General features: G+C 35.3%; 1 protein-coding gene across 1 annotated transcript in view; it reads right to left on the reverse strand.

The window, feature by feature from the left end:
- The window catches only part of CFAP54 (cilia and flagella associated protein 54), a 104,029-nt gene that overhangs the window by 65,603 nt on the left and 20,776 nt on the right, over positions 1-17,650 (reverse strand). The window contains exons 14-24 of the mRNA XM_059846738.1: positions 16,875-17,009; positions 15,705-15,852; positions 13,871-13,926; positions 12,384-12,512; positions 10,991-11,138; positions 10,125-10,202; positions 9,922-10,043; positions 6,530-6,703; positions 4,174-4,266; positions 1,611-1,796; positions 482-624 (exon numbers count right to left, since the gene is read on the reverse strand). Coding sequence (XP_059702721.1) covers positions 482-624; positions 1,611-1,796; positions 4,174-4,266; positions 6,530-6,703; positions 9,922-10,043; positions 10,125-10,202; positions 10,991-11,138; positions 12,384-12,512; positions 13,871-13,926; positions 15,705-15,852; positions 16,875-17,009 — 1,412 coding nt within the window. The remainder of the gene's footprint in view (positions 1-481; positions 625-1,610; positions 1,797-4,173; positions 4,267-6,529; positions 6,704-9,921; positions 10,044-10,124; positions 10,203-10,990; positions 11,139-12,383; positions 12,513-13,870; positions 13,927-15,704; positions 15,853-16,874; positions 17,010-17,650) is intronic.

The raw sequence follows: 17,650 nt of genomic DNA on the forward strand, positions 1-17,650 counted from the left end.
TAAAGTAATTAATTTTAAATATCTGTAAAGACCTTTAGCATATGCAAAGATTACTGGCATATTATATAGCTAGCCCAAAACAAAATTAGCAAGAATTTACCTGTTTTGGTTGGTGTTCTTGACGAAATGTTCACAATTTGTGAGATCTATTGCTCTCTTAATTGGAAAGTCAAGCACCCAATGCATATGATACATTTTGTATGTGAAAATGCATCACACAAAACTAGTACCCACTTTGGAAATGTTTCACAATTATCTTAAGAAAACAGCCATTACAAAGAATTAGGTGTGTAAATGTTAGCAGTGCCATACATAACACAAATCCTCTGCTAATTATAAACCTTTTCTTCAGAACATTTTTCATATCACAAGCCTGAACAAAATTTCCCAGCCTGGAACTCTTCTAAATAAAATGTGCACATCTATAATAAAAACAATTATAAATAATTCATTATTATTTTAATTTCATTTCACCAATTACCTTTTTCCAGATATAGTCAAATTGCTACTTGCAGAAATTACAGCTGCATTGGGAGGCCGTGGAGAAGAATCTGAAACAAAGTAATCCCACATTGGTGAAAAAGCTGCTCTGGCTAATCTAAAGTTGCCCGTCTGATAGGCTACCTGCAAAACAAACAAACAGTGAGTTGACATGCTCATGGGATAACCAAGCCAGACAAAATTACAGGAAAAATAAGGCTTCAAAACTCCCCACAACATGTAAATTTACAATTTCTCTAAGAATATCCCGACACAGTTGAATAAAATACATGCAGCAATAATTGGATTCTACTAATATTAGTGTGGTTCAGATTTAGCATCAGGGAAAGCAAAGGGGTTCCTTGACTGCTGACCAATGCTATAACAGCCCTGTGTGGAAAACTTTACAGGCATTGTACTGCAGTTCTTGAAGGCATATAAATTCATTTAGGTTCACTTTTATTTTGCTAATACTGCAGAATGCCCTTCTGCTCTGAATAACAGGATGTAAACTAAGCCAAATAAATAGGCATAAATTCACATGGATATATCTCCCACTGGAATATTTTGGGAAAGCTTCTAACTGTTCCCCATTATCTATCTATAGGGCTAGACAATTTCACTTTCCTCTGTGTCACAATTTGTTTTAAATATCCTTTTGTAAGAATACAAAATTATAATGATCTGACAACCTTTGTGGCCTTTCACACAATACTACAAAACTAATTTCAATAAGAAAATGGTTGGCTTTGATATCTGCTAAGTTCAATAATATTTTTATTCCATAGTGACTAACAAGACGATTTCTAGTACTTAGTCTCAACCACAAAAATGAAAAAAACCCAAATTATTAAGAAAAAAAAAAGAAAAAAGTTAAATGCAGACTGTAAAACAGAGATGGGTAAGAAAACTGAGTCCTTTCCACTTAAGCTGAAATTTTTAATAATTTTGAATTAAGAATGAGCTTACTTAGATATACTATTTTTATGTTAAAATTGTTATTTGTGCTTATCAAGCTTTCAGCAAGAAGGTCTCAAGCTGTTACCAGATGCAGTTTTGGAACAACCACTGAAAACAAATAATTACAGCCAAATGAAAGTAGGTGTCCATTATCATATTTCTGACCCTACCTGAGTTAGATATGCCCGAACAGTAGTAGCAGAAAGGGGTGGATAGGCAAGGATTGGCTTGGTCATTTGCCCAACGGCATCCCCAATAAGTTTTCCATCTGCAGAATATGCTGCCACAGCAAATATGTATTTTTCATTGGCATCTAACCCTTGGACTTCCAAGAGAGTTTTCCCATCTGCCAGTATCTACCAATAAAAATATTTTTCTTGTTAGACTCACTGTACATACTAAAAACAAATCTCAAATTCTAAACTTTAATGATTAAACAAACTGTTTAATGCTCTTGGATATAACCAAAGTACAATCCAGATTAATAGCGTGTAATGTACTAGATTCTTGTATTAAATTCTTGAAAACTATGAGAGAACAATGAAATGATAGGTGAAAAAAAGGATCCGTTTTCTCTGGAATTCTGATATGTACACAGAGCACATAACCTAAGAGAACAGTTAAGTACCAAGACCTGATGTTTTTCTAAGATATTTGTGTCCATTTGAACATTCACACGGTGATTGTCCATGCTTGCAGTCACTGAGTTGAAACACTCTGTCCCTGAGCTGTGCTTCCACACAAAGACCACATTGCTCTCCTTCATACATGCCACCTTCTTCTATCAGATAAAGGCAGAGATATCTCTGGCTCTTTTCAGCACCACTAACACACTTAGGAGTCTGTGAAGCAAACAACACACTTTCAAGATCTTAATTTTTCCTTCAAGTAATTGTATACCTGCACTTTAACATCATGGCTCACTCCTAAGAGGATTTTCCACCTTCCTCTCTGTAACCAAGGTGACTTACATAAGGAAGACTGAAAGACTTCAAGGGTCTTGAAACAAGAAACAAATGCCAGTGATGGAAGGATAATATGAGAATTGAGATCATCATAACACAGCATCAACACAATGCTCTTATTCAAACAGTCTGTCCTTCATAAGGAGACCTCTGAACAACAGAAATCCCTTCAGGATGCTGGGGCTGAATTCTGAACCAGCAAACCAGAAATAAGCGTACAACAGTCTGCAACTCCCCTTTATAATAAGTTGATAGATCATTCTATACCCAAGAACTCTAAACTTTTTTATTGAAGTCAGCAGATAGACGCTTTGTCTGCAGATAAGCATTTTGCAAAAGTATATCCTAAAGCAAACAGAAGTTCCATTGCAGAGGTGCATGGTTAAGCTCAGGTCTGTGTGTCTCCAGTATCTGTCAGAGCTAAGATGGTCAGTGGCTTGGATGGATTGCAGCAAATGTACAGAAAAAACAGCTGGCAGTGGGGTGAAAGTCACCTGTCAAACACTTAATTCACCTGATAGGGGGTGGAATATTGAAACTAGCAAACTAAACATCACAGGAAACTCAGTTTTGTGGATTTGATGATCAGAGTATCAGGAATAACATCAAAGCCTCTACTGCCAGCACCTACACTCACCTTCTCTTCTCATACACTTTCCTTTAAGGAGAAGAGCCAGGGGAACGAACGGTGGAGATTTCCTCTCCATCACCATACACAAGTCTGTCAGTGTTAGTATAGAGCTTGCTTACAAAGCCAGGAAAGCCTGAAACATCAGGCAGAAGAGATTGATAACATTCTTCTGCACAAAGAACAGGGCAATTCTTTTGCCCTGCAAAGAACAGAACTCTTAATAAAGATTTCCAGATACAAAAATCATCACTGAGGCGATCAATGAGGTGTTAGACTATAGAAGCTGAAGAGGACATGCTGGAGTTTTCTTGCTCCTTTCTTAAATTACAAAATGCACAGTATTTGGATGGTTCATTGTTGTCATACAGGAGGATGATGCTATAGCAGGCATGAGTGAATGAAAACCAGAACTTTCTCAGACTGTGCAGAAACACCAGAATGTGATATAAAGGAAAAAAAACCTACCAAAAAATGCAAAACCAAACCAAACCAACAAACAAACAAAAAAAATCAAAAAAATTAAAGGTCAAATTGTAATGAACAAATAATATAGAAGTAGCAAGACAGTCAACATGATCAGTCATAAGTAGTTAAAGATGTGTGGGATGATTCACCACACCACATGTTCACAGAATGAAAGGGAAAAAGCATGAACCTAGAAATAAACTGTGCCAGAATGTGAAGGTTATTGAAAAAGTTATATTACCATACTGCCAGCATTAAGTAAGGCAGTGTATTGTTTAGAAGAAATAGCTGATAGAAGTTACACAATTAAGAAGAATAATAAATTTTCATCTGTTTAGAATTTCTCTTTTTTTGAATTCCTGGAAGAGTAGTGTCTGGAGCACACTCTATAAATACTTCATATACTTCCTTTTACTTTTGCATTTCTTAGACATCACTCAAATAAACAGTTAAAACAAGGTACAGATTAGTTTAAATCTTGAAGCTTTTGAGTAATTTATTTTCTTATTCAAAAAAGATTCCTGGAAGTTGTTCGGTGTGAAGATAGAAGAGCTTGTCAAAGGCTTAGCCAGTTACATGATTTTGAAAAATATGTCCGATAGAAAGACTTAGAGAGTTGGATTTTTTAACAGGAAGAGAGAATTAAATAAACAAGCTTTACCTCTGTCTTACCTGTTCTCCTGAATTTTGAAGTTTATTATTATTTAACCTTACTTTTGTATTACTTCCTCCTGCTACACAGCCCAAAATACAGTACCATGAAACCTTTGAAGAAAATGAGAACAAAATTAATTGATGCACAGTATTATTTCCAATTTTTGCCTAATGTAGAATGTACAAATTTTATGAAAACAGTCTCTGCAAAAAAACTTGGCTTAGTTATAAAAAAGTATAGGCTAACTGCACTAAAAACATCAATAATTTATTTAGATGGAAAACTAGATATACTACTAGTGGCAATAAAACCAGATGATTCTCCATTATCCTTACCCCACCTTGAGCTACCCTATTCCTCAAAGCTATCCCAAAGCACAGACTCTACAGGTCACAGACTTAAAGTCACCTAGATCCATTATCCCTGCAATGGTATTCTTCTAAAGTTGGCACTGAGCTCTGATTTAGCAAACTACTTGAGGACAGATCCTTAAAATGAGACAAAAGAAATGCAGGTATGACGCTCCTTCCTTCTGTTATGTCAGCTGCAGAGCTCAGCTTCCTGTCAGCAACTCTGCTGAGGCTGCACTCGACCTCACTGTCAGTCATCAATGAAGGTACTGAAGAGCATCAGTCCCAAGAGGGAGCTCTGAGGGACCCCACTCATCACCATCCTCTACCTAGACATGGAGCCATGGGCTACAACTCTGGCTGTGTCCATCCAGCCAATTCCTTACCCACTGAATGCCAATTCATCCATCAAATGCCTCTTCAATCTGGAGATCAGCATGTCATGTGGGACTGCATCAAAGGCCTCACAGAAGTCTAAACGATGACATTTGTTGGTGTTTCCCTATTGACTGTTTCTCACAAGGTGTTATTGAAATGGAAGAGACTATTTTCAGCAAATGAGCCTTAAGATCTGAAAATCTCACTGGTATTTTGACTCCTAGTACAGGAACTCTATATATGTCAAATTAAATCTGAGGCACACATTTATCCTAAGAAACTAACTAAATCTTAAGCATTCGGTTAATAACTTCTACATTTAAAAAATACCTTTCCTGTCTGCCTAACAACTCTGTGTTAACTTCAGAAAAAAAGGTCTTCTGGACTATCAGGGCTCAAATTATAAGAATAATAATCACACTTCGCCATCTAGTGGCTCAAGATGCTGCATTCACCCTCCTGTATCAAACAAAATTAAGTTGGAACATATACTACTACAAATGCACTACCAAACTTTAAAGTTTGGGGGTTTTTAAATTTTATTTAGATTCAGTAAGGACAAAAATTATAAAGTTTTCTCTAATTAAACTGTTTGAAATTTACTGATAAAACTGCAATGAAACTGCAGGTTATGAAACAACTGTTCAAAGAAATATTCTTACCACTATTTGTAAGATTTGAGCTTCTTCAAAATACACATGAGTATTTTGAAGAAGCTTGCAAAATCATTATGAAAATTTCTCAAGAAAACTGCAGCTAGTGAATTTTTCATACTTCAGCCTGTTTGAATCCTTTCTGGACAAGGGATGGATAATAGGGTGATTTAGAACAGTGAGAAGGGATTTACTAAGGGCAAATCAGGGCTGACCACCATGACTGGTCTCTGTGATAAAATTACTTGATTAGCAAAGGAAGGGAGAGGAATAGATGCCATTTACTTTTCACAGTAGTGCATGGTAGGAGAAGGAAAAACAATAGATCTAAATTGAAGCAAGGGAGACTCCAACTGTACATAAGAAAAAAAGTTTTCTATGAACAAGTTGCCCTTTTGGAACACACTTTCCAGAGAAGCTGTCCCATTCTTGGAAGTTTTCAGAACTGACTGCATAAAGCTCTGAGCAAAGTGCTTTAGTTTCACAGTCAAACCTACTCCAAGCAGAAGGTTGGACAAGAGACCTCTCCTAATACTCCCTATGATCCACATAGTCCTGTGACTCTACATGTCCAACAGAAAGTGGATTATTTCCACCTGAACTGTGTCACTTCAACACTGCATTAACAGAGATGTTTGCATCACATGATGCAACAGTCTCTCTTCAGAGGGTAACTAGGAGTAAGTCAACCCCTAAGCAAGAAAATTTGCTTTTGATAAGTGGAATAAGTAAGTATTAGACAACAGAAGCACCCAGGGACATGATACACAAGATTAAGAAAGACTCATGCAAATGTGAAGATCAAAACAGTGAGTCACAGAGGAAAACTGACTCACAGCAGGAAAAAAAAAAAAAAGGGATACTTAATTAAGTCAGAAGAACATAATCCTCTCAGGAACAAAGAAAAATGTGTTGGTTTAGCACTGTTGAAACAACTTTTTCTCTGTGTATGGTTTAGCTATTTCTTATGCAGTCATCATAAAAAACATTACCTGAATATCTGAATCAAATGGGGCTGGTTTAAATATCATGGAACAATGTGATCTAGAAAGTAAAAGAGGAGGAGGAGGAGTCCTGCTTTTCTTCTTGCTTCTCATAGATTCTTTAAGACTGCAATACAATGCACTTTGTTCAGCTTCAACTTGCTCAATTAAAGCTAGTGCTTCCTATGATTGAAATGAAAACAAAAGAGAAAACTATTAAAATATAACAGACATTTAAATTTTATACATTGTTTTCAAATTGTCATAGAAAATTTCACTGCTATGTAGTAAACTTTTCATATTATCCTACATCCTAAATGAGGATGAATGGTGTAAGCTTATATATGCAGATTAATTTCATAATTAGAGAATGCTATGAAAGAAGTAGATCTAATTTTGGAAGAACCTATAGGAAAAAAGATAGTGATCACATATAATGGTGATAAGCAATTAGTGCCAGCCAGTGGTTAACTCCAACAAGAAATAAAAAAGATATCAACTCCTATTTAGGAGAGAGCTGGAAACCTAATCTGTGGAATTTCTAGAGGAGCTGTAGAAGCAGTTGGACTGAATTATTTGTACTTCAGAAACAGAGGGAAAAAATAAAGGCTACAAATAAAGAAAAAGGAGGAGAATGTGGGTCCAGAAAAAGTAGGGCTAAGCCATTTTTCCCTTGGTTAACTGTAGACAGCTGAAAGCTGACTGATAGTCGGGTGTCAAAGATGTGGAGACATCCTGAATACAGTGATTATGAGGCCATTTGGTTGGAGATCAAGGCTACACTTTTTTCTTACTTAACCGAATAGCAAATTGTTAGGTTTCTTCACCTTGATTTCACTGCCAGTTCAAGAGAAACTTAACTTGCCAATCTAATATTAAGAACTTAGTACTTCTGCATCTTTACTTGTGGCAGCTGTTCAGTGCATATCAAAGCCAAAAAGGCCAACTCACAGAGATGAACAAGGATTACATTTTGTGTAGAGACAAGAAATTACATATTTCTACAACTAGAAATTTTATTTGACACCTTTTAGTACCCTACACTGGACCAAGGACTTATGCTGAGCTGAGTCTGAAAGATAAAATGAAAAAAAAAAAAAAAATCCAAGTTATTGGTAATTCAGTGACAATCCTATAATCTTGCACCTTAACAGTTCCTTGTTTCTGTCCTCATACGTTTAGAAGACTACACCATAGTGGTCAGATCACAAACTAAGCCTGGAATCTCATGCCCAAAAAATTACGACAAGATTTCAGGCTTATGGTGAAATGAGTGAAACAGGGAGCTAAAATTTACCAGAGCCTTTTGCATAGCTAATCATTTTCACAGCCCTACCACTCCACCTCATTCCCTCACCCTTTAGATTAGGGTTGCATCCACCCTAGTGAGACACATACAGGAAGGATGTAAGATAAAGAACAAGATACAGAGTGAATCTTCGTATCACACAACCATTCAGCTTTTGCAATCAGCAGTTTGAAGTTTCATTGCTTCCTTAAAAGCTATACTTCTCCTTTGTAAGCAGTCCTATGACACAATTTTTAATTAAAAGCATCACAGACTCATTCTTGTCTGAGGATATATTTCTGTTTATGTGCAAGGGTGAAAATGCTCCCAGCTTGATTAAAGGTGGTGTTATGACTGAGAGTGGTACTGCATGACCTGTACTTCAGTAATTGTAGAACTTGGAAGATAATAAATGTGGCAGTGTTGCAAGATGAGCAAGAAAAATCTTGCGGTTGAGGAAGCCAAATGTCACCATAAAACCCCCAAATGCTTGACCTGTGATAAAATACATTTTATCCCTGCCTCTGTCACAGACTTGCACCATGATATTAACTTAATCACATACATTCATATTCCAACTGGCCAATGAGAACTACCAGAGTATCCAATTCTGTAAAAACCTGGATGTCCAACTAGACATACAGGACAGGAAAACAACTGTGAAAGAAATAATAAAAATGCATAACAGGTCATTAGGCAGTTTGATGTAATTGAGTAAACACATATGACTCAGAAGCTTCCATATCTACTCAGTTGTTTACTGCATGAGAAATGGTTATTTGTATGCTTCTCAAAATAAAATAAACTGCTTCCTATTTTGCTACATAACAAAAACAGATTTGTAGCATATTGTGCTGATTACAGGAGAAAAGACCAGAAGATGCAATTCTATATAAAATTCTACAATACAAAAAAAGCAAAAGCATGAAAATAAAAGTATGGATTTGCTGCTTATTAAGTGAGCACCATCCACCTCAAGCAGGAAAGTTAATTGAGCATATAATTAAATATTTCATCACAAAACAAATATCAGAAGAGATCATGCTAAGTTTGTCCAGACAAAATGAATTCCAATATTTTCTGCCAACTATCTGCAGTTATATTATATTTTTTTATCTACATCTTTCTGGATCAACAGTGCACATAAGCAAAAGGTACTGAAGGTCAGTATAAGAGCTTGGTAAATATTTGCTTGGGATAACCAGATACTTCTTGGGAAATGTTTGTAATTCTGCACTAGTGACTACAGTTACAATTTGCATACTATATCACAACATCTGATATTAGTTATACACATATTTTACAAATATATGAGATATATTCTTAATGCATGCGTTTTCTGATACAGTTTTTGCATTCTTCTGATGTAATAAATATATGTATTACTTATGCTTCCAAATTTGTGGCACTTAAAAGAAAAACAACTTCTAGTAACCTTGTTTAAAATACTCTTTCATATTTTATATAGTGAAAATTGCAGTTTCTGTTATCTGTTGTACAAGCCATAAAGAAATTTCAAGCCCTGTTGATGAGCAGGCAATTTTCATGGACAGATGCTGGCGCAAATGTCAATGGAAATACTCTCATTGATTTCAAGAGACTGAAATGAACCCAGGAAGACTCTGCTTTTAGATCCAATAGATTCCAAAAATCCCAATATCTAAATTGGTTTTTTAGAAAGAATAAAATAAAGTCCATGTCATCATCACCAGCTAAAGTATTCTAAGACTTGGAGATCTGGGAAAAAGAACAGTGTCAAAAGTTGCCAAAGTAAGGAAATCTGAATGACATTTTAGCACGGTCTAGGTTCGTAACTGCAAAGTCCAGGAGATACAGTACAGAAGAAAAGATCTTATATGCTCTCAGGTTTCCTGAAATTTGCATGTATGCACAAAATTTGGGGATGTGCTCTTTTCTTGTTTTAAGATCAATTTATTCTTTGAAACTTCTCAGGAAAAAAATTGACAATAGAAGTTAAAAACACACAATGATTCTCAAGTTCCTTCCATTTTTCTTGCTTTTATAAGAAGTAGTATTATGTGTCTTAATTACACAAAAAATGAAAAACTGTGCTAATGGTAAAGAAGTTCTATCATAAGGTTTTTCTTATTACCTCCAGTAGCTGCCTTTGGGAAGTTGTAGTTAAGTCTTCAGGGAACTTCTGTGCAGCCTTTTGCATCAAGAAGATTGCTCTGGATAGCTTATTCCTTTTAATTTTTTTCTTTATAAGTTCCTCTAGAGTACAGATATTTCAAGACATTTATAATACCATGGCAATAATTTATTATACTTCTAAAACCTTAAGTAATGTTTTACCTGATAAATATTGGAAATGTTCAGTATTCTTCTCCTGAGATTTACTAGACTTAGGACTTCTGTCAACAACTTGAGGACCTGTGTGGGAAGGAAATACTGAGTTATTTTGATAGTACTATTGCAAAAAAAAGGAGTGAGCGATTATTATGCAAACTTATAGTAAAGCTCTGCTCCATCTCACATTCTTTTTTTTGGTTCAAGTAGAATTTCTTGTACAGATCATGCCACTAAAAATATTCCACCTTCCTGCCTAACATCTTCAGTAGTTATATTAACACCACAGAAGAATAGAGGTTTTGTTTGATCATAGGGAGCAGGGCACAGTGTAGCTCTGCAGTGTCAAACTAATACTAGGTTTTAATTTAAAAAAACCAAAACAACACTAAGAAAGAAAGAACAAGCCGAGTTTTCTTCAGAAGCCATTTGGCAAGAGTGGAGTATCTCCTGACATACAGAGACAACTTCACAGGAATAGAAGTTCAAATTACAAAGAGCACTGAATAAAATATTAAAGTCATTCCCTAGAGAGAAAATTAGCATGACAGAAGAAAAATCTGCAGAACATTTTTCTTTACTGGCATTGTAAAAGTTAATATTATAAACAACCTAGTGTCTAGAAATGAAATCCATTAGTTGCAGCAAAGTTTAACTCCCACTGGTTGAGTAGAAGTTGCAGACTAGTATCGTGTAAATCTAAATTCTGCCAATTTAGTACATTATTTCTGTCTATATGTGGCATACAAACTGCCCAACATCAGCTCCTCTCCAGAAAGCAGATACTCCTTTATTTCTTAGAACTACAGAATATATTAGCAAAAAAGATTCTAATCAAGTTATAAAGATTATTTAACTTTAGTGAAGCCTACCTTGTATAATTTTAAGAAGTTTCACAGCTACTCGATGTTGGGCCTGAATGAGCTCCAAGTGTAAATCTGTCACAAAACCATTATCTGTTCCTCTTTTATCATCACCATTTCCCAAAACAGAATTCAAATTCTGATCATTTGAGTCCACCTAAAAAATAGGAAGTGGTAAATTAAGCAAATACAAAGTTCCACTACTTAGCTTACTGCATTTTTCTTGATATTGATATTATTTCAGTAAACTGACAAACACTGAAATTTGTCATATTTGTATAATGTGCAGTCAATCAAGAAAGCATGGAAAGGAGAGTGACCAGACAGGGAGAGCACGGAAAATGGACAAAAAAAAATAGACAAAATCTGAGAATCAATAGAAAACTGGATCAATAATAAAGACAAAACTGTAAAAATTATCTTTTACTGTGTTATGAATCCATAGAACAAATATCATCTTGATATAGAATGAAAATATTGTGAAAATCTGAACTCACATCAAGAACAAAAACTGATTTTAATAATAAACAGTTGCAAACAATAAATATGAAAAGGATTTCTGTTCTTATTAAGAAATCAATATATTATCATTATTTCAAAAGAAAATGTTAAAGAAAGCCTAAAGGAGTGCATAGTTTATTATTGAAAGAGAGAAATGCCCTTTCAACTTGTGCTGGCTTTGGCTTAGGCAGAGTAAGTTTTCTTCGTAGTCACTGGTATGAAGCAGTGGTTTGGATTTGTGCTGGAAATAGTGCTGCTAACATCAGGGATGTCTTCATTTCTGATGAGCCGTGCTCACACAGCATCAAGGCTGTGACAGCATTGCATCTCACATCACCCTACCAGAGAGGAGGCTGAGGAGGCACAAGAAGCTGGGAGGAGGCACAACCAGGGCAGGTGATCCCACTGACCAAGGGGATGTTCCAGCCCTTACAACACCACGGTCAGTACATGAACCTTGGGGAAGGAGGAAGGGGTAGATGCTCGAGTGATAGCATTTGTCTTTCCAAGCCACCCAAGCTACAGGTGATGGGGACTCCTGGAGCTGGCTGAACTCCTGCCTGCCTGTGGGAAGTGGTGAATTAATTCCTTATTTTGCTTTGCCTGTGTGCACAGCTTTTGCTTCCCCCATTAAGCTGGCCTTATCTCAACTCATGAGTTCTCTGGCTTTTACCTTTCCCCCAGGACACTGTGAGGAGCTCAGTTACCAGCAGGGGCTAAACCATAACACTAATACACAGAGATATATTTTTTCTATTCTCTTCTTACACGGGCCAGGAAGATGAGGTACATTTGATAGTGCTAAGATTTCTAAGTATGAATAAAATATGAGGTTTGTGTCATCAAAATACAATATATTACTGATAGATTTTGTTGCAGTGTAGCTTTTTGTAAACTTTACCTTTGTACAGCAGCTGTCAAATATCGACTTTCCATCAGGTAAAAGGGTTGTTAACCGAGATGTGTTCATGCCATTAATTGCTTTTTCAAGAACTTCATAAGCAATTTGTAATTGTTCTGTAGGCGTTTTCTGAAATGAAAACCCATATAAACACATTTCCTTAGATAACATTAAAAACTATAATATAAACAATCAAAAGTAATGCACTTTTCTTTTTAGCTGTTGAAGCTTAAAACTGTCACACAATCTTTACGTAAGTACGGCTTCCCATACCTTAGTATACTAATGTCAATGTTTTAAATTTCAAGTAGGACCAATTTTCCTTCAGCTCAAAAAAACCCAAAAAACTCAGAGTTAGCTTATAGCAGAATGAAACCAAATTTAAAGAATTAAATTGAAAACATAGTATTTGCAGTTTTTCAATATGCCTAAACACTATTAAGAAAACACAGTTTTCAGGAAACACCACGTTTAAGTAGACTGTCGCTGAACTAAACCCTGTCCATGTGTGTAAGCATTAAGACATGACTGACAACACTCCTGAATCCTCAGGCTAGCACATATAATTTTTCCTTAATATGCTTTACTAAGTCATCTGATTGGAAAATTCTGCAAAGTGCTGTGTAGTATTGTCCACAAGGGTCCCAGGATGAGGGAAGAGACGAGAAAGTTGACTCCATGTATCAGAAGGTTTGATTTATTATTTTATGATAGATAATATATTAAAAATATACTAAAAGAATAGAGGAAAGGATTTCATTAGAAGGCTAAGCTAAGAATAGAAAAGGAATCAATAACAAAGGCTTGTCTCGGACCGAGACTGCCTGGGCAGGTGAACTGTGATTGGCCCTTAATTGGAAACAACCAGATGAGACCAATCACAGATCCACCTGGTGCATGCCACAGCAGCAGATAAGAATTGTTTACAGTTTGTTCCTGAGGCCTCTCAGCTTCTCAGGAGGGAAGAATCCTAAGGAAAGGATTTTTCATAAAACATGTCAGTGACAGTGCTGACCAAAGCAAAGACACTCAGGATGTTCCACCTATTCCACATGATCCTTACAGAAAGGAAAAAAAAAAACACAACACAAAATATTTTCCTAAATTAAGCAAGGACTAAAATTTCTACTATCTTACTAAAATGTGACAATAAACCATTTAAGGCTGGTACTACACATTAGCATTAAAAAAAAGGTATACAGTGGTAAATCACTATACTAAAGTATATCACTATGCTCATGCTGTAAAAAAACTTTCAATTACAATCCCTTCCAGAAAAAGGATTGATAAAAGAGACTCAGAGAAAATTTTCAAATTTGATTTAATTTGAAAAAATATCTTTGTTTTTTTGTCCTCTGCACTAGTAGGATTGAGTGAAATATTTAATCTTTGCAAAACTAAATACAAAATAGTATAAAAAGCTTCAAGCAAAAGTATTCTTATTCTATTCAAAATCAATGTATCAATGAAGATAAATTGGACATTACCATCAGTATTTCAGGCATACCACAGGTTTCATCTTGTGAAAGAGAAGCACTTCCTCCTTTGTTATAGAAAGAAAAGCAGAAGTGAAAATCAAATAAATCCAGAAAATTTTAGTACCATTTGATCAGCTCCACTTCTAATTTCAGACTGGCAATAATTCCGTTTTTCAGTGTTTGACTATGAAAGATAATGATATTGTTTCTTGAGGAGCTTTCCAGGGCTTAGATACACAGCAGCCTATGTACAGTTACACTAATACAGGATATTACTAGCCAATAACATTGTATTTTAAAGGTAATATTTCATACCACATCATATCCAAGCTAATGAAACTAGGACTCATTCCATAGTTCCTCATATTTTTGTAGCATTCATATCAATTCTCCATTTTGAAATCAATTCAAACCTATTATTATCTAATAATTAACAGTTCAATTCAAACCTATTATTATCTAATTAACAGTTAATTTCACTTATAGAACGATTTTTAAGAATAAGAAGTCATATTATGATAAATACTATATCATTTTAGTATTTCTTAAAGCAGTATTATCAGCTTGTAAAAGTCTGCTTTGATTGTTTAAATTACTTTCATTTATGAAGAATGCATCCAAACCTATGTTTCCCTCTGCAAAACAAAAGAAAACAATTTTTTAGCTCTTGGTTAAACCCTTTAGTTTCATTTCTTTGCTGAAATTTTTTTTTCTTTATGGGCTTTCAGAGGAACAACCTTCTAGTCACTACTTGTGCCACTTTTGCATGCCTGTTTTTGCTTGTTCACTGTCTCTTCCTCACAAAAAAGAAAATATGTATCCATTCAGTATTCATGCAGTAAATAGGTGCTTTTCAACACAAGCACGTGGTTGACTGTCAGCCTGTTTTGACCAATAGATTCTATCTATTCAGCTTTTTTTTCTCCCAAAAGACATATTGAAACTGAAAAAGGAAGGGTGCTACAATGAGGTCCTCATTTAGTCTTCCTGAGAATGTTATGATTTTCATAAAACCACCAAAACCAATACATACCCTACCTTAATAGCAAATAATAATTTCCCAATATTTTTTTTGTTTCCAAAAGTGCAAAACTATTATACTTTCTGTTTCTAGATATGGTCTAATAAGATCCTTAACATTTACTCTCTAGTTACTATAAGACATTTATGAGATTTATGATTCATATTTCAAAATACACAACAGAGAGCTTTGAAAGTATGTCTAAATATGCATATTGCACAGCATTAGTCAGGTTTTGGAAAGAAATTTGTTTAATGTGATGGTGATAGCATATCCCAATAATGTCAGCCAAGTTCAACTTCAAAAACAATTAAATTACTATACAAAAATCAAGAATACATAGAGAAGAAAACCAAACTGATGATCCAATAAATGCAAAAGCTTCAGTCTGATCTCTGTATTTTCCTCATTTCTTTGGCCTGCAACTAATCAACCAGAATTTGAAGGCTCCAATGAGCCACAGCAGTTACTGCCTTTTGCCTAGCCCACAATCAGAGAAAATAGGAGTGATCTGAGGCTACCCTGAAGGGGCTAAGAGACATGTAGAAGACCTGTGAGGAGGGTGAGTAATAAGAGATGTAATTCAAAACAGGGTTACTTCAGTAGAACTGGAAATGTAAGGAAAGAAATCACCAATCCTTGGAAAAACTGGTTTTATTAGCTCCAATAATGGGTGAAATTTTGTGCTAAAAACACTGTTCTTCTACTCTCAACAACCTCTTCACAATATTTTTTCAATATGTATGTTAGTTTTCAGCTCAGAAAAGTTCCAATCTTTAAAGTCATTCTTGAAAGAAGACTCTTTTTTCTTGAAAGCTTTACCTTCTTGGTCCTTAGATTCACTTGTAGAATCAGCTACATTTTCCAGTATTGCAGCTAGACATAAAGTTATCTCTGCAAACATTACATGAGTGTCTGCTAGGTTGCTCCTCTCAATTATTTCATTCATTATCCAGAGTACATGAACCCACTAAAAATGGGGAAAATGAGGAAATGGGGGGAAAAAATAATCAAGACAGAGATAAATCAAATTTTTAGACAACCTTTATGCATTACAGAGGTAGACAGGGTTTTGCATTCAAAACTAAAAATATTCACAAGCATGCACACAACTCCCTTCCTGGATCTGGCTTCTTTTTTTTAAATGTCACCAGACTTAAGATGCTGAATTTATACTGCTCCATAGCCCCTGTTCCTTCAGACACCAGACTGTTTTATTTTAGAACATTATTATTCCTGCCACTCCTTTTGCAAAGTTTTATGAATGTTCTACAGCCATAACTTTTATACCTTGCTCTAGTACAGTAAGCCTCCCAGAAGATTTGATTACCTGCCTCTCATTTAGCTCCATATCTTCCCACTTAAACTCAGAATAAAAGAGACCCAAACACTACTATTGTACATACAGAGGAAAATAACCTTCTGGGAAACCTCCAAACAATTTTACTACATAGGGTCACAACATTAACTCCTCTGGAAACTGCTTGGTTAGCACCAACTGGCAGCCCAAAGAGCCCATTTCACCAAGAGCCTCTCACCCACAGGACAAATTCAAGGTAAGGCTGTGACTATCCCATGGGCTGAATATTATTCTACTATTGACTCCCATCTCCCTTGTCTTAAGTTGTAAGGTTTTTGCCACTTCATTCAACTGATCTAGGCAACTTTCTTGAAATACATTGATATTTTCTGCCACATCTCAAATTCTTCTTACATCCTGCCCAAATGTTTTCACAAATTTAGCTTCTTACCACTGTGGCCCACTGGCAGACAGGAGGTTACTTTATTGCAAAAAAGTCGACTAAGAATATTTTGGTACTGGCATATGTGAGCACAGTGTGTTCAAAGTGTACATATGACTCATATTTTTAAGAAGATTTATCTGAACTTTACCATAAGAAAAGGTACTTAGACTGGATACCAGTATTTCACTGCCTTTACTATAACAGACTGCATTCACATTAAGAGAAATACAATACAATGAAGGAGTACTTGGTAAGCTTGGTGTTTGTGGATATATTCTAAGCAGTGACTTCCACACTTTTGGATTTCCTGAAGCTCCATTTTACACTTCTGCCACAAACACATTACTACATCAACAAGTATTTCTTTGTCAGGATGGACATTCTGGAAAGAAAAAATAATATAACTGTGGAAATGGGTAGGCATATAAACACAAATAACTCAGTACATAAACAGTCTCAACATTTTTCAACACAAGTAAATAAAATGTGTCATTTTCTTATATGAGATGACATTTTGAAAGCTTTAGAAATAATTTTTTAAAATAATTTCTGGTAGAGCACCCAAGCTTTTTTTTTCGCAACAATATTAGTGGATTTAGAGGTTTGGGGAGTTTTTTCTTTATTGGCAAGCTCTTAAAAGTAACACGGACAAGGAAATCAGTGAGATGAAAATTACATGAGAGTGCAAATTAACTATAAGGCTGAAACCAATAGGTTCTGGAGAAACTTCATTTTTATTAAATCTTTAAATATTTGCAGAAGAAAATCTAAATTAATAGTTTCATTTTGCTTGACAGAGTACTTCCATGGGCTGTTGGTGCATTTGAGATGATGAAGCAGTGAAAAACAAACCACTAGAAAAAAATTTGGACTGAAATACCTAACAAGTGAAAGAAATCTTAAACCCTATCTGCATCTAACAAAGAGAATAATTACCAAATTCTAAACTCTAGTCAGTTAACCTCCCAATTAACACATTTTAAAAGGCAATAGAGTCCATCTATGTGTTAAACACATTCTCAA

Source organism: Haemorhous mexicanus, chromosome 5 (assembly GCF_027477595.1).
Source record: "Haemorhous mexicanus isolate bHaeMex1 chromosome 5, bHaeMex1.pri, whole genome shotgun sequence".
NCBI classification, from domain to species: Eukaryota; Metazoa; Chordata; class Aves; order Passeriformes; family Fringillidae; genus Haemorhous; species Haemorhous mexicanus.